The following is a 23,676-nucleotide window of genomic DNA, read 5'->3' as shown; positions in this document are numbered from 1 at the left end:
TCATTACCTGTGGTACGCAGTATGCGGTCTATTGTTTGCACTGTCCGTGTGGCCTCCGCTACATCGGAAGTACAATTAAAGAGCTTAAACTAAGAATATTAGAACATCTTCGAGCGATAGACAAGGCAGACCCGGCCTATCCGGTGGCTCGCCACTTTGCTGAGGCACATGGGCGGGATCGAAACAAACTACAATATTTTGGAATAGATATTGTGCCCCCGAATGTGAGCGGCGGTGACGGCCTGAGGCGACTCCGGAGGTTGGAGTCAAGATATATAATAGACCTCTCTACAAAACACCCTAAAGGTCTTAACAGTTGTGAAGAGATGGCATTCCATCTAGGTAAATAAGAGACATAGCTTACAGTAAAGAATGAAGAACTTGAACACTGTATGAGCTCAACCTTGTTATGTGGACGTGAGCTAGCTGGAATTTATCTCTTAATATGCCGTCCCCTTAATCAACATGATTGTTCTGTGTATTTGATATTTGTTCCGTTAACTCTTAATTGACATTTCAATCAGATCTGATTGGATCTGACTTGATTCCTATTTTGAAACCATGAACTCTTGATTGTTAAATGATGAAAATTTGGAACCTTATAATTTGAGGATAATATTTCAGCCTCTATGAATTATGCCAATTGTAAAGTAATCATGCAATCATGAATTAGAAATGATTTGGGAATGTCTCAGAATGTTGTTATGATTTTGTCTCAGTAGGCGAATGCCTTTTTCTCTCTCTGAATTAGTTTTCTAGGCTAATGATATTATAGCTGTTTTATAAACTAACATCCCTAGATATACATAGAGATATAACTCTACATGATTAATTTAAAGAGTTGATTGTAGTAATATAATGTCATGACATTTTTTCCGCTGAGAATCTATCGCATCTGTTTGTTGAGCTTTCTTTTCCCTTCAAGAGTAACTTTTCCATAGTATATGGAAAAAAAATGTATTTTTGAACAAAGATGGAAATGTAGACATGAAAAGATGAAGGACATTAGCCGATCCACGGCTTGATTTTTTGTTCATGTTAAGAACAATTTGTATAACATAAGCATCACTGTTCTCAAGGAACGATTGCCCATCTGTAGGCTGTATTGTATTCAATTTCAATTTCAATTTTATTGACTGGTTGAGACAAAAGATACATCAGATGTCATTCCAAGATGGCGCGCTCTTTGAGTAATGTGATGAGTCCTTTGTCAATATTCATGTTCATGTTTATGATCACCTGAAAGCTTTATTAACATGTTGACAATGCACTTGGTGTAACACACACTGACGATGGCAGCATGCCGAAACGCGTCTGTGTGAGCCCCTTCCGCGAAATAAAATCAGCGTGATTGGCAAATAATACCCCTTCGAGTGCTGTTTTGTCTTCTTGACTAATCAGGAGGAGTTGGAGCGCAATATATATATATATATATATATATATATATATATATATATATATATATATATATATATTTATATTTCGGAAATTGCTGCCGCCAACCAAACCAGCGGGTGTTTCGTCGCAAAAAAGACCTCCGAAGTCGTGTCTTTACCATATGTTTCCTCCCAAGCAGTAAACACCACAAGTTGACGAAACTGTGTGCTAGCCAAAGTATTTTATTTTCAGTCAGCCCTCATTTTTTGCTGGCCAAAGTATTTTATTTTCAGTCAGCCCTCGGACGCGTTTCGCCTGACCAGCAGGCTTGATCGCCGAAGTTTCATATGATTACAATCGCCATTTTAACCACTGTGCACCATAAGCGATCATGTGACAAGGACTACAAAGGGAATGGCAACAAAGAAAGACTTGTAGTTTCTTTAAAATCAGTGCCGCGCTTGCAATCAAAACAACATTATTTAACATTGTTAAAATGCAGAAACAGGGGGGGAGAGGGGGGGAGAAAGCCCATAAAAGCGGCGCGCAAACATCAGTTATGATTTCATGATGAAGCGGAACCTAAACAATATCACAGTTTTGAGCTCAAGGCATATGATTTTTTCTATTTTCCTTGCTTGAGAACTTTATTGAGACCGCTCTTTTCCAAAACGGCAGCCGCTATTATAAATTAATAACGACATAGGCAAATGAATATTGCCCGAGTCTTGCACATTTTATAAGGCTTATAATTATATAAGACTCAAATTAATGCGAAACATGTTGCCCAAGTGGGCATACAGTCCCACTCTCTCAAATTGCTTATGAATCTATTGCAGCAACTCTACCACGAGTCTAATGCAGCCTTTGTTTATTGCCCCAGTGGGCATCATCCAACCTCTATACAAGGTATTCCTCAAGTAAAACTACCCATAAATAGTGAAAAAGTGCCCAAATTAAATTTAAAAAAAACTCACATTTAAAACTAAGGATAGCTACCGACTCAACAATTTCTACACATTTCATGCATTTTAGTTCCTTCATTTTCACATTATCAGTGGACAGATACCCGACTACCGCTCAAATTATTACAGGTGTGTGTTTAAATCCTCTTCTAAATTGAGACCTCCCAGTACCTTTGAATTGAGTTCCAGGATGTATCTTGATTCAAGGCGCCTCAATTTCTTTAGTCTGTCTCCCCCTCAAATACTTTTTGGGACGCAATCAATAGCAAAATAGCAGAGCCCTGCTTCATTTTTGTCATGTTTGGCCTCAAAATGACGGGCAACTGGGTATGTTCTGTCAGCGTTGCGAATGGCCCTCATGTATTGCAAAATCCAAATATGTACTTGATGGATCGTGCTTCCCACTTACCTCAGGCCACAAGGGCACTGAAGTACGTAGATGGCATATTCCATTTTGCATGTGAAGAAACCTCTAATCTGTTTTATTCTCTTTGAAAGACCTATAGTGTATGACTGTGTGTTTACCCCCAGTTTACAGGCCTTACATTTCGAACACTTTATAAAACCTGGCTTTCTCTTCAATCAGTTCACGCCACTCCCTTTTGGGTTTTGTTTTTCTGGCAACATATTGGAGACGAGCATTTGTTTGAAAGATCTCGCTTTCCAAAATGCGAGATCTGACTGAAAATAAAATACTTTGGCCAGTATATCACACGCTGGTTCACCTCTCCCCGATTTTGGAGCGCTCTTCGTGGGTGCGTTCACCTACGGCGGAAACACGCCGTTAAACCTCGTCACACTTCCTTTGGCTAGAAAGGATATCGGGCGCACTCCTTTTGATTTTCCACAATCGAATGCTTTCAATTGCCTTAACTAATTGAAAATAAAATGAAAATTGTGGAAAATCAAAAGGAGTGCGCCCGATATCCTTTCTAGCCAAAGGAAGTGTGACGCGATATATATATACATACATATATATATATATATATATAATGTGTGAACAAGCTCCCTAGTGGAGTGAAACGCGTCATCCTTTATCGAATAAATCGTCACTCTGCAACTCACTTGAGGCTTGATTGTTTTCTCAGCTTGATTTTCGTTGCATTCATTAGGGCCATTGGAGGTCTAAACCTGCTGTGTTCCGCCGATTAGTGACGGAACAGGGACTGTTTTCTTCATATATATGTATATACACCCCCTCCCCCCCCAATCACTGGCTGAAGGACTCCATTTGTTACTTTTCTCAGCAGTTTGATACCAATAGGTCAGTATCTTGGGATATGTTTTAAGAAGGTGCACATCGAAGGCAAAAATGCGAGCCCTCTGAAGCAGCTTTCCTTATTCCCCGGGCGTCAATTTCTGTTGAAGTTCTTGTTTCCATATTCTTTGTCCTGGCGTTTTGCGACCATGGGCAGTATCTAATTGGAATTTATATAAAGAGGAAATTAGGGCTTTATCGTATGGGCCATCTTTCAACCACTTCTCCAACCCATGGCTGGAATTTTAGAAACATACAACCTCAAAGTCAGCAGTAGGCTGAGACAGAGACACTTACGCATGTATTACAGACGCTATGAAGGAAAAGGAAAGCGGCAGAACAAGGAGTATTCTTGACAACCTCGGATTACCCTTAGTTTAAGGAAACCTGCATTATAACAATCTTTAAGAGGGTGCTAACTGTTCTGCTAGTACTCATCTCTCTCCCTTAAAATGTTTTGTCTCCTACATCCACATCAATGCAATTCTGAAAAGAAAGAACCGCTTCCACATCTTACCTGATTTTTTATTCCAGCGTAGACCTCATCTTCATTACACCTCACAGACAGCCTTGCCCATATTCTAGACTAGTTAATTCCCATGATACCTGGTCTACGCACAAAACCACACTGCTGAGGATATGGAGAAGTCACTGTCATCTACATGACTATGCACCTGACACTTAAAGTGCTGACTACTCTGTTGCTGAAAATAAATCACTACCTCATTACACAAAAAAAGAACAAAGCATAAATGCCACTTTCCACATGCACATCTACCCCCTTCATCTATCGGAAGTGATTTCTCCGGAATCTGGTATGCTGTAGTGCTCTCCAAGCAATAAGCCTCCCTCTGTCAGTAGGAGGCTAGATCAACTCTCAAGATTGATAGACGTCCCACTTGAGGTTTATATACACGATGCACATATGCAGAGGCACAAAAAGAAGTCCAAATCATTATAACTGGCTTTAGCCACCCAAATATGCAAAAAGGAAGTCAATAAGACGGTCTCTATTTTCCTTTGTATGTCCTTTATTTCATATCTTAACAAAATTTCTGTAACATCCGAAACAGGCAGCAGACACGTGTTTCGTCCGAAAGGACTTTCTCATGGCTAAACAGAATAGTAGAACATTTTGTACTTCAAATTTCTCTTTTGTATATAATGCCTGGTCCTATCTTTCCAATGCTGCTGCACGCTCTTTCCCACTGACAGTCATCCACTGCGTTTGAATTTTGCCTCAGCTGAAGCCTTTCGGGACTTCAATGTCACTAAAACACTGGTACACCATAAACTCTGCATTCTCAGAGAACTCAATACCTAGCTCAACATACCTAGCCTGCCTCCTCCTAGAGACATGATCATGAATCTGGGCTTGGTACCTGCGTCAATTAGTGTCTAGACCGAATCATGCTCAGCCAGATGCATCTTAGATGTTGTCTTCTCCTTGCCTGGGGCATGGGAAATTAAAGAATCTTCTTGATTGACCATAATGCAATTAGCTTCACTCTCAACCCTCACCCACATTGAAGAAGCATCCATCTCTGAACCTCAAGAAAGAAATGTTACTTCCTTTTAATTCTAGAGAATCATAGGTATTCTCACTTAAATCATGAATGTAGAATAGTCCCACCTAGCAGGACTATTCAACGTTCATTACTATCAGTGAGAATGCTATCGTGAAGAAGCACATAAAACAATAAACAAACATTAAACAAAGGATATCAACCACTTCCTCCTGGGCAGTCGGATGTACGTCAGTACAATGCGATCATTTTGATCGCAGTACTTTACAACGCGGTTTTCACAACGCAAGTTGTTGCAATGACTTGCGTTGGAGGGCGCTGGATTGAGGATTATTTTAATTTTCTATTCAAACTCCAGCCCACGTAACAGTAGGGAAGGTGTTGGAATAGAAAATCAAACTATTACTTAACCAAGAGCGCCATCCAGCGCAAGTCGTAGTAATGACTTGCGTTGTAATGGCTGCGTGGTAAAGGTCGTGCGGTGTAAACACTGCATTGTAAACAATGTTTCCCGGGCAGTCTGCACTGTGAACCCACATACCAATATCTCAACCTCAGTGCTCAAAAAATTGATTCCAGTGAAACCTGTACACCACTCCAAAAAACCACATCAAGCCGACAGGGGCATCTCCTCCATCGGAGTGGAGGAGTGTCGCCCCACTTAAACCCCCCAAAACCCCAGAGATGAAAAATAAAATGGTAAATTATTTCCATTTTATTTTTCCTCCCCGGTCCGAATAGAGCGTCAGGATGGGGGCAGGGCCACTGCTGTGACAGCAGGATGGAGGAGGGTGGGCTGTTGATGCACTGTTTAAAGTGCACATACTTTTTGGCTGGCCGTCACACACAGGCTCACTTTAAACATCTCTAAACCAGCTGTATTAAGACAGCTGGGTTACAGCAAGTGCAGGCCTCCAGAGTGCTGTGAAGTACCGAGTAAGGCCACTTACTTCAATCAGTTCACTGCATTCATGCATCATGAGTGCAGTGCCAGGATTGGTCAAGGAAGTTACTGCATCCAGTTCCTGTGGAAAAAAGAGGACCGGAGCGGAGACCGTCGCGTTCGGTAAGTTTTATTCATTTTTATTTTGCCCGTGCACCCGCACCCCTGTCCCCCCCCCTTAGATGTCAGCCGCCACTGAGAGCCGATTTTTAAAAAGGAATTGAAGGCTTTCAAATCCAACGAATGAGCACTAGAAAGATTCTGGTAAAGAAAGACTGATTTGGCTAACACATGGTGCTAAAGAACTCACAGCAAAACATACAACACTACAGGAAAGCAAATCGATTTTACTACTCGACCTTCTCTAGAGAACCTTACACAATTCTTTATGAATTCAGAAGCCTTCACTTCATCTCCACTGACTGGTTGTATGACGGTACAACGCAGGGAAATACTCTGCATGTCTTTACCATGCACTTTTTACCTCACATTTTGTTTTGAGCGCATATGATTTTACAACTTCTGTCTTTACCATGCATTGTTTATATATTTATGTATGTATGTGTGTATATAGTGTATATATATATATATATATATATATATATATATATATATATATATATATATATATATATATATATATATATATCATGCTCCAGCCTGGTGTCGTCAAATTGAGATGCACTCGCGGATTGATGGAAGGCTCAAAGCCTCAGCCCTCATAAAGTGGTATGGAAGCGCCAGCCAGCTGATCCCTTTTACAGTCCTGCTGCCACTTCAGCATTATATATATATATATATATATATATATATATTTATACATACATATAATGCATTTGTGGGGGGCGACCCCCCCCCCCCCCACATCCCCGGAATACCTTAAATGCGTGATAAAGGCCTATGTTGTAAAAGCATATGCGTTCTAAAAAAATGTGTGACGAAAAATGTGTGGGAAAGGTACAACGTGTTAAAAAACTAGTTGTAAAGGCAGGTTCCCCACAGACTTTACCCATATACGGGTCCTCTGAACTCCATAGTACGCTGTCCTGAAAGCCTCCACCTTGGAATCCTACATCTCCTCCAAAACCTGTGGCTCTCCTCAGTCTTTTCTACCCACCATGAATGCATGTTCCAAAAAGTCTGCTCTGCTTCTCTCCTCTGTACTTTGTTAAATTAATATGGACTTTGTGTCTACCAATGACCCATGCCCTCCACAGATTTTCAAATATATCTTCATCTTCATATTGATAACAAGGACCATATTCAGTTCTGTCTTTTACAGCCCCTTTCTCAGAGACCTGAAAGACCTCCCACATCAAACCAATTCTGAATAGTTCCGGTCTTAAGCCTAGAGACCTCACTACCTTTATACTAATCCAGAATGTATCTTTTTTGAGCAAGCTGATCGTGAGAGCTATCTTAAAACAACTTTGTACCTTATTCAAAGTTCACAACACTTTTTCTAATTATCAAGACTCCCTCTGGGACATGGTACAGAATCCTTGCATATTGCCTTATGAGATTATCTCAAATTAACCGCAGACCAGAACAGCGATAGCTCTCCACACACTGAGTCACTGGAACCAAGCTGCACTTGGCTGATGAGCCCATAACTAGGCCAAAGCCGGTCCTGGGTTGCTTGTGTTCATATTCAGGGAGGACCTGGCTTGCCAGTTGGGGCTGGACTGTTCCGATTGGAGCAAGGTCAAGACTGATTTGCATATAACTGGGTCCAAACTGAGGTGACATGGTGTGCAAAATAATTATGGATTGGGATGCAGCCCGAGTGATTGCCAGTGGCTGAGATGAATTCAAAAATTCCATCCATCACTGTTCAAATCTAATTGAGTCACCCTAAGTGGGACAGGTTTCTCCAGACGTGGGTTCCGTACACACCGTCACTGGAACCAAGCGGTACCCTGCTGATGAGCCCATAACTAGGGCGAAACCTGTCCAGAGTTGCAGGTGTGCCGGTAAAGGGAGGACTAGGCTTGGCCATTTGGGCTCAACTGGTCCGATTGGACCAGGGTCAAGAATGATTTGCCTATTGCGGGGTCCAAACTGAAGTGGCAGGGTGTGCAAAATAACGGTGGATTGGGATGCGGCCAGTGGCTGAGATTAAATGAAGCATTCCATCCATCACTGTTTTGGATACTAAGGCTCAACTTAGAGGCAATGTGTTAAGTATTTATGCAGAACACAGACAGTAATAAAGTGAAAATACAACACAAGAAAAATCTAGCAAATTTAGAAAAATAGATGACATTTAAAAAAAGGAAATGCCACCAAAACAAATAAAATCCAATCTGTAGATCTAGAGATATTGTATTTTAAAGCTTTCAGTGAAAATAGCACCAAGAAGCAGAAAGCACCAACCATGGTTATCTGGTTGCACTAGACAAGTTCCAGCTGAACACGATGGAGTGCAGGTCAAATACAGGAACCAGGTTAGTCCAGCTGAAAAGTTAACTTCTCAAGTCCAGCGCAGAGAGCTCTGTTCCTGTTGGAGAAGGTTGTTGAAGCAAAAAGCAGGTGAAGCGTTGTGGACAGTTGCTGTTGTAGTGCAAAGATCTGGTTCCTGCAGGAGCTTTGCTGTGGTGGATTGTTACGCATGGTCACTCTCAGCGTGATGTACAGGTCTTGAGTTGCTGGTCATCACAAACGGTCACTGACTGTGTGAAGAGCAGGTCTTGCTAGAACTTCGCGTTGGCAGTCGTCACTGGCAGCATAGTTTTAGCGTGAATAGGCCTGTTCATAGTCCTGAAGAGCCATAACTTCAAGATATTCACCTTTATCTTTAGGGGGATTCCTCACTGATGCCAAGGTACAGGACCTGGGGGAACATTTTGGGGATCAGAGCTCACTCCAGCAGAGGCCAGCAGAAGGACAGTGGTGTTGATCAGGCGGTCTGTTGCAGGGAGACCTCTAGAAGCTTGTATCCCTGTAGTTCACACTGTAGGTCAGTCTACTGACCTTTCAAGAGACTGGGTAGCCTAGCATCAACGGTAGGAGGTCCAATTTTCATGGTTTCAGACAGCAAGGCAGTTCTTCCAGTAGCAGAGCAGTCCTTCTGAATCTTCTACTGGTCCAGGAGAGTTTTGACATGGTTCAGAGAATCCGACCTTTATACCTGGTGCAGGCCATTGTGTGGCGGAATTTCCGGGCCTACTCTCAAAATTGATTCTATTCGGTTCTTCCATTGATCCTGGCTCCAAACTGTCTAGGGTGACAAAGAAAGGCTGGGAAGGCCTGGTATCAAGTATCTTTGTGTTTATTGAAGACAGAGCCCCTTAAAATCTAATCAGAAAATGGGACGGCTACTCCCTAGTCATCCTCTCAGAAAGATTCACTCCTCTCACCCCTGGGCCTTCTTTGCATCACTGCCATGGAGGAACTACTCAACCCACAGCACGAGAGCCATTCACAGTCATGCGACTCAGGATACTGGCAGAAATGCACATTTGTTTTGGGCAAGCAGGAAAATTTAATTTTCGAATAGTGGCATTTTCAGAATAGTACAAAAAGAACGATTGATGGACAAAATGCAAAACAATGTCATACATTCACCCCAGTACAGAGATCTAGGACTAAATCCATCGTTTGTTTGCTCACCATGCCAATCCAGTTTGAACCCAGCCATATGCAAATCAGTCTTGACCCTGTGCCTTATGGGAACAGTCCAGCACCAACTTCCCGGCCCGGTCCACCTTGGAATGGAAACATGCATCCTAGGACTGGTTTCGGGGTTTCACCCCTTATCAGTCAGGATAGCTTGACTCCAGTGGCATGGAGAGCATGGGACCCACGTCTGGGCATACCCGTTCCACTCAGGGTGACAAATGCAAAATTAACAATTGATGAACAGATTGCAGAACAATGTCGTACATTTGTCCTAGTACAGAGATCTGGGCCTCAATCCATGGTTTTTTTTTTGCTCACCATGCCATTCCAGTTTGAACCCAGCCATATACAAATTAGTCTCGACCCATAGTGCCATATGGAAAGAGTCCAGCCCGAACTGCCAGGCCAGGGCCTCTACAAGAGGATCGGTTTTTTTCTGATTTCATATCAGATCGCAGGAAGCATGTAAAAGAGATCTTACAACATCTCCAAAGGAATTTGCTATATGGTAAACTTAAGAAACTTGCTTTTAGACCTCCCCCATATGAACTGAGATCTCATTCTCCAGTGACGGTGCTTGAGGGAGAACTGGATTTTGAGATGGATGCCTTCACAGATTCTAGAATCAGGAAGGACCGCTGCAATATCTCATTGATGGAAACAGTAAGATTTTATCATAAAGATGCTGGGAGTTTGCAATTTTTGTACATACCTATAAAATCATTAATAGGTTTCATTGTAGATTTCAAAACAACAAACCTTCCATTTCTTCCGGGCTCTTGAAAGGAGGGGATTTCAATGGGAGGTTCTATTTTGTAAGGGACCATCCACCATCACAACAGGTTCAGCAGCCTTATCTTGAAAGTCGAACGAGGAATTTACGAGCAAAGTTCATTAGGTAGGTAAGACCAGCGTCAGGTCAGTTGAAGAGGTGGAGAAAAAGCCTATAAAGGCTGGGGCAGATATTAAGGGTAGGACTCAAAAGATACACGAGTAAGGAGAAGGTAGTGTGGGAAAGGTTTTTGGACAATATAGGCAGTCAGAAATAAACATCTTACTATATCTTACGTGGTTTAAGGTACACACTTGTTCTTATCAGCTTGCACTTATTTTTGCGTCCTTCATGTTTGTTTTTTCCCTTGATTCCGTTACGTTTCCTTCAGTGCATTTACATTTTCCTTATTGTTCCTCTTACCTATATCTGCTGCAGTGTTTCATCCTGCTTCTCCATGGTTTGAGGATTTTATCATGGTTACCCTTGAGCTTGTCAGTGTCTCCATCTCTGGAGAAGCAGATAAAGACCTTCAACAACATCTATATTGGCAGGATACGTTTTGCACTATACGGTTTGCAGAGGTTACCCTATATGGACCTCTGATCCAATGCACAGGCTGCATACCTGCTGTGAACTAGACACCAACAACTGTCAAATTCAATCTGGATCTTCTGTTTTCCATCCTACTTCCCTTTCCCCTCTGTGCATCCACTTGGAAAAGGCTTCCCATCTCCAAAGTATTTTATGGAGAGAGTTTGGAATTTGCACTGAAGCAAAACCACAATCCTTCATTCTTCACCATCCACTTATCTGTAATACACATGCTGTGAATCTTAAGTAGGAACCGGTGTCGACATATTTACGAGGGGGGCAGACACCTAACAAACTTCTTTATGCCTGCTTTCCAAAGCATATAGGAATGTTAAAAAAGTGATGTAGAGAAAACAGTTTGATTTCATTATTTTTGGCATTAAATTGAAAAACAATTTCAAAATATTTTCAGCAAATAACTTAGGTTTCCCATGCAGATACTTGAAAACATGCTCATATGTTTTCCCTCAGATTTGAGAATCCTCCAGTCAGTAAGAATGCAGAACCTTATGATTTCATCTAGTGTCACTAACACCCCTAAGCTTTGAGGGCTCTCTTCACAAAGGCCTGCAAACCCGGCATTCTGTACTCTTTCCAGCATCATCAGAGGAAGCAGTCTCACCAGATTACGTATGCGGAAGTGGACAACATTTAACCTAAAACAAAGTCTGGTCAGCTAGAACACTTCACACTATGCCATTAACTTTTAGATGAAGAATACTTGTTTGATTACATGCACCAGAAGACTAAGCATGGTTGGAAACCGGTTTCCAGGGTTTAGGAGGAATAAGAGGATGTGCTTGGCAATATATACTTTGAAATGACTATTGAGTGAATGCTACTATGCTATACATGCTATGCATATACTGTAAAGCAGTTTTCCTCTTGCTTTGGCTCTAGGCATTTGATGGTGCTGCGTGGATTTGTTCATGTAGCTGCCTTGCAAATGTCAGCTAAATGAATGTCACCTAGACAGCACATAGAAGCACCTTTCTTCCTAGTAGAATGTGCTTCTGGAACTGTTAGTAATGTTCTCTTGGATTTAATATAACCTAACTATGCATTTAACTATCCTTCGAGCAATGCATGCTTTGGAAATTATGTTTCCTTTTCTAGAATTCATAAAAGCAACAAATAACTGCTGTGTTTCCTAAATGGTTTAGTCCTGCCACTATAATACATTAACACGATCTTGACATCAAGTGTATGAAGTGCTCTTTCTGCAACTGTCTCCCAGCCTAGAGGCAAAGTCAACCACAGACGTTTTGCTTCTAGAGAATACGTTTCCTCTGGCCGATACCAAAGGTGACTAGGATAAAGAACTGTATAAGAGAACTCCCAAGTAGGGGAATTCAAGTACTCGTCTAAGAGGATTGCCGTTGATGCAATATGATCTAGTGCTGGTTTTCCGGGAGCCTAACACCATGATATGGGAATTAGTAAAATTAGCGTCAAGACTGTCCATAAATTCTACATATAAGTTGGGTAAAACGTCTAGTCCCAGGGCCGTACATGAAATTAGGACAGCATCATCTGTGTATAAATAGCAAAGGGTCGAATGAGAACCAACTCTGGCCAAATCTTTGTCAATTTTGATTAATGATATTTTTCACGTAATTAATATATGAAGTAAACAAAAAAGGAGCCAAGATGCAGCCTTGACGAACTCCCCGATTAAGATTAAAATGGTCAGTGCATTCTCCACCATCCATCACAGAAGATAACAAATTGCAATGTAAATTACTCCTCCCCCCAAAAAAACTATATGAGGGTCAGCCCCATCTCCAACATGATAGACCAAAGCTCCTCCCTGTTAACCCTGTTGAAAGATGTGCTGAGGGCCATAAATGCAACATGCAGAGCCCCTTTTATCGCAATATTGTATCTGGCAATAAGCAAGTACAAATTAAGACCCTGCTCGATGGTGCCTAGGCCCTGGTAAACCATACTGAATATCCCATAAAACAGTCTTTTCCACGGCCCAATCCACTAGTCAGTTCATTACGATGGGGCCCACAATCTTTGCTGTTGAACTGATCAGGGATATGGGCCTGCAACATTTAGGATGTTGTTGATTGCCTTTCTTGAAAATAGGAACTATTACAGAGGAGACCACGCTTCTGGGATGATGGTTCTAGCAGCTGAATTAAAGTATACAGTTAATAAAGGAGGAAAAAGTCAATATTAGACTTAAATATGTCCAGTTGGGACCAGGAGCATTATTAGTGGGAATCACCTAAATAGCATTACCGACCTCATCCAGTGAAGAATGAATAGGGGCTAGTGCATCATCAGATGGGGCAGAGGGGCCTAAAGATTTAGGAAAATCATATAGGGATTCAAAATGTTCAACCCATACCCCAGGGGTTATCTTTCCAGTTACTAGTTCCACCTCAAAAGGTTTTCCACATATGTCCTTGGAGGTTTTCAAAGATATTCTCCTCCAAAGCTGGATCTGCGGTAGTTTTGGTTTTCTGTTTGGTAGAGACCTTTTGCCGGTGACTTGTCCATGTGTACCTTTTATGGCTGATGCTTCTGTGTAGCATCGACATTTGATAGCTTTTTCTGCACCAGCAGCTGGGTCAGGCTAACATGGAGTTAATGGCTTGTGACTGCTCGGCTCCAATGGTTTTTTCAGCACCAAGTGGGTGCGCAGTGCCAATGGTTCCAACGGCATTGAGGGCTGAAGAAGCATCATTGGCTTTGTCGGGACCGTTATCTATTGCAGCTCTGAGGGCTCTCTATATCCCCTCCTTGTTTGCCCTTGTGACCTGGAGCCCGATTGGGATCGATAGGCATTTTGTCCTGTCTCGGCTCCAAGTGGCGCTCTCAGTGTAGACCAGAGTCCATGGGCTGTGGTGCACCAAGATGGTGGTGGTTAAGTATAAAAGGGTCTAATGACGCTAGATACTCACGGCCCTTGGAGTGATCCCGTAGGCTCTTCGAGGAGTTCTATGTTAGAAGGAGATGGCTCGTATTGATCCTCCTCTTCGGTCATCAAAAGCGATGTAGCCTTGACTACACAAGGTGGCCTTCCTCTACCTCTCTGCAGGTGCAGACCTGTTCTTCGTCCACAGAGAATTCGGCCTGTCTCCATCTCCATGTTGTACGCTAGATGTCTGTTGCATCAACAGAGAGGGGTCTTTTTGTTCTTGACCAGGTAACAGTCTGTGCAATCTTGTTGTGTTCTGGAGACACGCAGAGGTTGCAGATGCTTTGTTGGTCCGAATAGGCGTATTATGCTCCGTACTGTGGGGACTTTTGGAAAAGTCTCTCCTTCTCTTCCATCCCCCAGAACAGGGCATTTCTAAACAACGCTGGGTAATGTGTGCACATGAGGCAGCCGTTGGAGTCGATGAATTAGTTGATTTTGCTGGGAAAATAGTGACGGTCGATGAAGTCGGAGTATCGGCCATAGAAAATGACTGTCTGTTCTGCGTCAAGAAGTCGAATGAAATAGCTCTGGCATCATCCGTCTGATCCAAATGGCACACAAAACAATCTGACAATAGAGCTATTGATCATGCGCATTCACTCGAGGAGGAGTCTCGAACCCACGTCAGCCACAAAAGACTCATTGAGACAAGGTGTAGAGTCCAAGCCCAACACTAGATGGCAGGAGTGTGCATAGCAAGTGTATCCGAAGCCAACACATGCTAAGAATTTATTGATTCTTACTCTACTTTGAGATTATTGGTATAGACCTCAACCCCAACCAAATTTCTTGACACCAACAGGTGACAGTGGTGCCCTATGAGATACTATTATGAGTCTTCAGGAGAATGACATGATGTCAGTTATAGTATCAACCTTCAGGAGAATGAACATGTTATTAGTTCTAACAGTCACAAATCAAATATGTATATTGCAGTCTGAATGTAGATCTCTGTAGCAGGTGTAATAATCATTCTTACTGCAGTCCACAAAGATTTATTTAAATTCATTTAGATGCAAAGAAAGGCGCTGTTCTCATCTACATGTGTCTCTTACCAACTTGAGTAGCATGTGCAATTCGCAATCTGGAGTATGGTTATAAAATTGATGAAAGTTTTCACAACAGACGTACTGAACGTGGTTGTCACCTGAAGGATGTATGTTCTCCAACACTTCAGGGATCTAAAATACACCTACGTTTAAGGTACAAACAAGCTCTAATTTATTTTAGTTTTTAAAAACTTTTTATCGCATTTTCACAGCAACCAAAGACCGGTACATACAATATAGAGTCACTGTAAGAAAACCCTCCTCCAATACAGACGTGAATTTAACATAGTGCCATTCACCCCATGTCAATGGGGGTCCACACAAAGGAGTACTCGTTATACATTTCCTAGGCAATATTAAGAGAAACAAATTATATCTCCGGTGTGAGCAGACAGCAACAGGGAGAGGGGGATGGAGAGATCTAGAGCGTCATTCCTAAGGGGGAGAGGCCAGCACCTCCGCCGTCAACTGCGCTATCAGCGCCCGCCTGTCTATCTGGAGTTCCACCATTGGGGAGATGCAGATGTCCCCTCTGTACCTATTCCATTTCCCCCACTTCCGGTTCCATTTTTTGGGGCAAACTCGATCTTTAAATACTGACTTTTCCGCCACCATGGCAGTATCCATGACCTTTGCCAAGTCAACCATGCGTGGGACTGTAGCCACCCCCCAGCGTCGTGCAATATTCCACTTTGCTATAAGAAAGCCTATAGAGGCCCATGTCTGTTCAGCCTGTGTGAGGCCGGACGCCCTCCAAATGTTAAGTAAGCATAGTTGGGGAGACAACTCTAAGGATTTACCTCCAGCCCTCCCAAGCTGGCGGGCGATTTTCACCAAATAGTCCTGAATATGTGGGCAGTCCCATAAAAAGTTTATGAGGGTTGGTGTAAAGTGCCCTGTTGTACCCGCCCCGTCCCATGAGCCAGTGATCGGTGCAGAAATTAGGCTCGTTGTGAGGTTCAAACACCCAGTGATTAACTACCACTAGCTGTGACGCTTGGTAGTAGAGTCGAAGATCCGGTTAAGCGATGCCCCTGTCGTACCAACCCATGGTAAGTTTGTTCATAGCGATGCGCAGCGTACGCCCTCCCCACAATAGTCCGTCAATCTGGGAAAAATAAGAATCCGGAATCCGAATAGGGGTATTCTGTTGTGCATAAGCAAAGCGCGGGAGTGCTAACATTTTTAAAAGGGACGCGAGGTCAGGAGTGACGAAAATACCTAAGCACCGAAAACCCCGAGGTGCCAACGGGATATTAAAGCCCGGGGACTCGCTGGGGGAGAACCCTACAGCGCATACATCTGGGACTTGGACCAATTCATCTGATAGCCAGAGTGGACGCCAAAAATTTGAAAAATGTGGGGTACCCATCGCAGTGAATGCGCAGGGGAGGCCAAGTACAAGAGGATATCATCGACATACAACGGGATGCGGTCCTCATGGCATGCTGCACACTTGAACCCCCGTATCTCCGGATCGCCATGCCGTCCACTTGAACCCCCGTATCTCCGGATCGCCCCGGACCCACACCGCGAGCAGCTCCAAGACAAGGGCAAAAAGCAACAGCGACAAGTAGCAGCCTTGCCTAGTGCCCTGACGAAGCGAAAAACTTGCGGAGCGATGATTATTAACCCCTTCGAGGCTGATGACGAGCTGGGCTCGTCATGGTGTAGCCTCCTCAAACACTGATGACGAGCCCAGCTCGTCATGAACAATGGGTTTTTTAAAAAGTCAGCATATCAGCAGAATAAGAGCAACATGAGCCGTAGGTTGGGTAACAATAGCCGAATCCAACGAATACATTTGGGACCCAGCCCCAGACGTGCCAGAATGGCGAAAAGAAAACCCTACTCAATGGAGTCGAAAGCCTTTGAGGCGTCCAACGACAAGAGAATCGTGTCTTCCTCGATGGTGTGAAGTCTGCCAAGGACCCCATGTACACGATGCAGGTTCCGGGCCGTATTTCTCCCCTGCATAAACCTGGATTGGTCCGGATGGACCAAATGAGCAATAAAGTGGAGGAGATGATTTGCGAGAAGTATGGCCAGAATCTTAGCCTCAGCTGTTAAGAGGGATTTAGGGAGATATGATTTGCACTCCTCAGCAGGTTTGCTTGGCTTATGAATGACAACTATAGCGGCAGCGTGGATCTCTGCGGGTAAAACACCTGACTCAAAACTTTCAGTGTATAAATTAAGCAAGTGGGGAGCAAATAGCATTGACATGGGCTTAAATAGCTCGATGGGAAGCCCATTAGGGCCACAGCCTTCCCGGAACGGACATTTTGTATGGCCTTTTAAACCTCCGTCACTGTGATGTCCGCCTCTAAAGTCTCTATGTCATGCGGCGAAATGGTAGGGATATCAAGCATAACCAATAGGTCAGTAGGCAGGGAGGCCTGAGAATTGGGAGAACTAGTGTATACCTCTTCGTAATAACTAGCAAATATGTCAGCACTGTGCTGGGTCAGTGATTAGGGTACCCTCTGAGTTTGCTATTGCGCTGACCCATCTAGCATCCTGTTCTCCTCGTTCAAGCCACTCCAAGAGCTTACCTGTCCATTCCCCCTGCTCATAAATCCTGTGTCAGGGGGCTAGCGAACGCGCCAACCCATCCTCAAAAAGAAGCTGTCTGTAGCTCTGCCTCTTGAGTGCTAGACTAAGCTTTAATTTTTAACCAAGTTTCTTGCCAGAAAGCACAACAATGACAGCAGCAGTGACGGTCGTCCATGGCTAGTGGGGCAACCCCCAACTCCCCCAATGGACGAACCGCCACTGCAACATCCTCAAGTCAGGGCAATCCCACATGCCAAGATATAAGCCCCAACTGATATCATAATGTGGGCGGGATAAACAACTAACATATTACTGGCATTCAAACATTACTTTCAAAGTATCACAAGATGAGACTGCATCTTACCTGAGGTTTTATTGAGAAATATGGTTGCAATTAGAAGTTTCCAAGGATCATGAAAGAGCGTTTCCTGAACTAAGTTAAAAGGCGACCGAGGTGGCGTCCACTTGCTGAAGGCCTTTCTTCTAGGTGGCCTCAGACCTGAAAATATATAAAAACACTTTTCCAAGTCAGACTACTGCTAAGATGTAACCAAAGCCATTTTTTAGCCGGATCTGTTCATCATCAGAGCCCACCACTTTTCTTGGGCAGACAACGCACACACAGGTCATGTCTCCCTAAAAGTATTGTGTTTCATATTGTACAGAGTATCTCCCATAGAGTTTGACAGGCTATGCACTAGAAGGAAATAAAAAGACATAAGGTCCATGAGATATAGGTGTGTGTGTGAGGAGATATGTGTGTGTGTGTGTGAAGTAGAAAAAAACAAAGCATGGTGTCATTTGCAAGCTTTTTCAATAAAGAATTTAGGAAACAAAGGAGAAGTTATGTTTTTATGTTTTGTGGATAAGCATTCAGAGAAAATATTATATGGCTTGATAGATTTTGACCAGTGATAAGGTAATTTTTAATTAACAATTTGAATGTCATAGTGAGCTAGTATTAGCATTATTCCTACACCATGCCAGCCATTTCCTGTGCAGACCCAATCTATCCTAGCAATTAATTAACTCTAATACCCCCACCTCCAACATATTCCTAAAAAGTTAATTCTACGTTAGTTTCTTCGAAATAAGACAATTGACTCGAACGAATAGCCACCATATTTTCTGCTGGTCCGCAGGTCAACTGTCTATTCACAATCAGTACATTCATAATTACAATACATTTGGAAAAACTTTAAATCGGTTCTACATATAGCCTACTCAGGGGTATCTTGGGACTTTAGATCCCACTGCAGGGCTCACATGTGACAGTTGTCAAGCAGGATGCATGAGGGTAAAAGGCCAAAAAGCTTCAGAGCTACCCCCCTCACTGCGGTCTACGATCAAGTCTGAAACATCAGGATCATAGCCTGAATGTCCTGAACTTGTTGCAGAGGGGGGAGGGGGGGGGGGGATCTTGAACTTTACTGTGCCCCAGATTATCCCCAATTAACAGAAGCCTCTGTGATTGATTCAGGTTGTATTTTTGGTCGGCTTATGGGAAACCCTAACAATGTCAGAAGCTTTTCTGCCATCCGGAGGTAGTCCACAACTGACTGCAGCGAAGCTTACTTTCAGCAGCCAGTCATTCAGATACGGATCACACCCCAACTCAGAAAGTGGGCAGAAACCAACACAATCACTTTTAAAATCAGCAGGGCACAAGTGAAGCAGAAAGGGAGCATGGCCAACTGAAAATGCTCCTGACCCACATTGAACGATAGGTAACACCTGTGGGATCTATATGAGAATACATGGTATATGTATGCAAGGTATATGAAAATACATGTCCTGCACGTCGGGACACTCAATCAAGTAGCTGTGCGGTCTACAAATAAACTTTTTCCATAACATAACACGTCAAAGAACATCATCCAGCCTCCTGAGTCCAGGACAGAAAGAATCTGAGCTAATGTGGGCATTCAAAACGTTTCCTTCCGCAGGAAAGTGATCGGATGGTTCAAGTAGGCCTGAGACCCCGTCCTTTGTCGGATCGACGAAACAGTAGGAATAACAACCCCTGCCTTTATCCAAATTGCGTATTGTTGGTGTGAGGTTCGTAGTTGAGAAAAGGAGAAATTGATTTCCCGCCTTCCCGGAGTGTGGATTAATTTCACATCTCTTTGTAAATAATTCGGCAACAAATCACATCCTCGCGGTTGGATTTTGTTGGCCTTGCTACTTTATTTAGGAGCCTATTCATAAGGCCTTCTTTCTTTATACTTGATTTATCTGGTTTGACTTGATCAACGAACATGATCTTAGGGTATCTTTTTAATACAATTGACTGTCTTTCCTGAAGATGGTCTGACGGACGATTCTGCCACAACAGACCGAAATGTTGACTACTATATCTATTTCCCCAGCATGTTTGGCTACTGAGGAATTGTCTTCTATTGTTTTAGATTAATTTCCTTATTTTTGATCCTTTGGAATAGATGCGCACATCATCGATTTGTAGGCTCCTCCATGTACTCTCTTTCACGGTGTTCTGTTGTTTCTGATTCTACCCTTTGCATTATTGTTCCCATTAAAATGGTGTACTTCTGAGAAAAACAGATATACCCGTGTCTGTAAAAATCTGTTGCATATTGTAAGTTACGTTTAGCTTTGTTCAAGGTTCAGTCACCATTTGGGGCTCAACATACAAATAATGAATGTGTACAACTTTTGACAGAGATTAATCAATGAAATCCCTTGTGGGCACCCTTACCTATCAATAGTTTATTTTCCCCAAGCCTCCAAATGTGTTTTGGGTTCCACACGGTTTTGTTATTTTAAGCAAAAGGCGCATCTCTTGCAGCAAGGACAGATACTCTTCCAGAATTCCTTCTGGTGCAGGAGGAATACTGTGTGGGGAAGAAAGAAAAGGTAGGGCATAATCCTTCTAAATTATCTGCAAGACCCATCTGTGGGAAATGATGGATCACCAACCGGCGAAGGGTTGGATTTGTTCGCCCACCAGTTGGGCAGTAGCGAAGTAGCAGGAATAACAACCCCTGCCTTTATCCAAATCCAGCACCCGCTCGATGGCCCACTTGTAAAGCAAAAAACATACTTTCTCCATAAGAAAGCATTGCCGAGTAAAAAACGTATTTGAGTGACATTTTTACTTACCTGCAAAAATTGATAAACTGAAAAGTACTTACCCAATTACGAAGTTCTTGGTGCTAAAATAAATATAAAAATGGCCATTATTTTTTCTAAATTGGTCTTGAGTTTCTTCTAGAGTGTGTGTCTCTTTTACAGACACTCTGTATACAACAAATGCTTAATACTACTCTCTGATAAGCCTAAACTGCTTGCCCATACTATCACAAAAGAGAGCATTTAGGATTATTAATTTAAGCCCTGTAAGCCAATAAGGATCCTGTGGACTTTCTACATAGTATACCTCGTTTTGGTAGACAACAAAAAGCCAGTTTACTACATTGGTGGATCAGCTGCGGGATACAAGATTTTGCATTTGCTGATACCACTTGGCCAATAGGTAATTCCCCGAAGAAACCCACTACTAACTTTAGGCCCATCTGGCACCAGGACAGCCGGGAAATAAGCTATGCACAGTTAAGGTGGGCTGCCTGATGTGCCCCATGAATGAAGGGTTACACCATTTTGATTTTGGTGGAATTAGGAATTCTGGGACAGGGTTATGCTCACTCCCCACAGGAAGTGGTCGGGGGGATTATGATCCCAACTGTAAGTAGCCCAATGGCTACTAATGTTCAGTCCCCTTAACACACCTAAATTGAGTATGTAGTTGGCTCCCTGACACCAGGACCGCAGAATGCCATGACACAAGAAGGATCAAGAAGAGACGAAGGGAGAACTGTAGACTAATAATGGACTTTTGGCGCCAAACCCTGCCTGCCAGCTCCTGTCCCGACAATCAAGACAAGCCGAACCGTCCTGCAGCTGTGCATCCTCCAAAAGCCTTGGGAGGGTCTCCAGCACTTCTCCAAACCATCAGCATCTCTCTTGAAGTTGAGGAACCACTTCTCTGCGACCTGTAGGCACCGACCGCAACGGCTGGTCCACCATTTTGGTAACTACTGGGTTCGCCGATGCAGCAGCTGCCGAGGAAGAGGTCACCATGCTTCAAGAGGTCAGAACCGTCTCCCCACCAAGTGTGAAGATGCCAGAACCAACCGGAGCTGCCCTGCACCAATACCTGGGGGCACAGGACTGCTTGCAGCAACCAAAGCTTGTTTGAGTTCAATACGAACTCCAACCCCACAAAGACCGACCAGCCGGCGAGGGACATCCGCATTGCAGAGTCCAGCACTAAGAGCGCTCTAAATGAGAACTGTGGGTACCTCGGACACACAGGCACCAACCAACCAAAACATTTTACACCTGAGCTCCCCAGCTCGGGTCCAAGACAACCAACTGTGCCCCCCTGCCTCCAAGACCCCCACAAACCGAGCCCTCATCCCCGGAAACTCCTGAACATGTTCCCAAGTCTACTTCTGTAGCCTTTTTCTAGGTGACCCCCCTTTTTCTATAGTGTATGGTGTTGCATGTAAGGGTACCAACCTATCCAGCACCTCTGGAGCCAGACACTCCAGGACAGGTAAACTCAAACCTCTGGTGGTACTTTGGTCTTTGGCCCCCTAGCACATAAATCCTAAAGGGGACACTCGAGATTTGTTTTCAAATGCGTGTATGGAGTACATGTTTCTTTCTCAACAGGAAAGCATTACCGCGTAAAAACGCATGAGTGACATTTTTACTTACAACAATTGATAAACTGAAAAGTACTGACCCAATTACGAAATTCTTGGTGTTACAACAAATTTTCAAATACTGTTTATTATAAATTGGTTGCATGTTTCTTACTGAGCTGGTCTCTCATTTACTGACTGTGTGTAAATGCTCAACCCTACCATCTGATAAGCCTACACTGCACGTCCACACTACCACAAAATAGAGCATCTGGGATTATTAATCTAAACCCTGCAAGCCTGTAAGGGCTGTCTGAACTTTCTGCATAGTATACATAGTTATACGACATAAAAATCCAGCTTCTTACATTATGGCACTTTTGTAATTGTGCAGCATGATATTGGCTGTGCTCAGGGTAATGTTGGTTCAGGTTCTGTAAGGGGTACTGACACTGGTGGAACTGGGTGGGCAGATCTCACGGTGGGAGTGAAAGTCTGCAGCATAGTCATTACAGCCCTGGTGACAACTACTAGAAGAACAAATTGGCTGGGGAAGGACCTGCCAATGGTAATCCGACTGAAGGCCCCTGTGGTTCTGTAGAGCCCTCATGGTCCTCAACAAGTTACTTACCTTCGGCAACACTCTTCCTGGTGGATACTCTAAATGCACAAACCTTAGCTTTTGAATATTCACCCAGGAGTCAGAATGCATCCGTAAATTTTTTTTAAAAAAGGAGGTACTCCTGCCTGTAAGTAGGTGCGTTGCATGACTCCGCATCTGACGTTCTGCTTCAGAAGTAAAAAGAGAGGCCACATATAAGCACCACCCAGGTTCACTGACTTTATCTGCATCAGAAGGCTTGCCTGCACCCTCAGATGCAGAGTGCATCCGGAAGTTATCTTGACCATTGTGAAGGTCTCTAGTTTAAGACCTTTCTAGATGGAAAAAATGTGCATTACACAGAATCAGGAAGAGGGTCTGTGTGGAATCTGAGGTTAGAGCATCCACCCAAAGGAGTGTTAACAAAGGTAAATGACTTGTTCTGAGACTTGTAACCGCAGATTCCTCACCTTGAAAAAAGATACCAAAGTAGTACCTTCCCAAAAAGCATTGATGGATTGGAAAGCCAAAATTTCCATCCCTACGACCTTGACTGTCAAGGCAAGAGTGCTTCGTGAACATGCATACCAATGTCTACTTAGCAGCCTGACAGATATCCAGGATAGGCTCTTTGCTTGCTAATGCCGCAGTAGCAGCCTTAGCGAGGAATGCACCTTTAATCCTTTAGGTGGCTGCTGCTTAGCTTGCGCGTAGTAGGTTTTTATGCAGAGAACAATCTACTCATAGGTGGTTCTTTCCTCCACAGCCTTGCCCTGCTTGACTCCAAGCAAACCCACAGAGCTGACTGTCCA

At 43.3% G+C, this 23,676-nt stretch overlaps 1 protein-coding gene across 1 annotated transcript in view; it reads right to left on the bottom strand.

The window, feature by feature from the left end:
• Positions 1 to 23,676, bottom strand: part of MBD4 (methyl-CpG binding domain 4, DNA glycosylase) — a 309,739-nt gene that overhangs the window by 15,019 nt on the left and 271,044 nt on the right. The window contains exon 5 of the mRNA XM_086939240.1: positions 17,961 to 18,095. Within this exon, the coding sequence (XP_086795366.1) occupies positions 17,961 to 18,095 (135 nt within the window). The remainder of the gene's footprint in view (positions 1 to 17,960; positions 18,096 to 23,676) is intronic.

The sequence above is a fragment of the Lissotriton vulgaris genome, chromosome 9, assembly GCF_964263255.1.
Source record: "Lissotriton vulgaris chromosome 9, aLisVul1.2, whole genome shotgun sequence".
Taxonomy (NCBI): Eukaryota; Metazoa; Chordata; class Amphibia; order Caudata; family Salamandridae; genus Lissotriton; species Lissotriton vulgaris.
The sequence above is the reverse complement of the archived record's forward strand: the minus strand, read 5'-3'. Positions and strand labels throughout refer to the sequence as shown.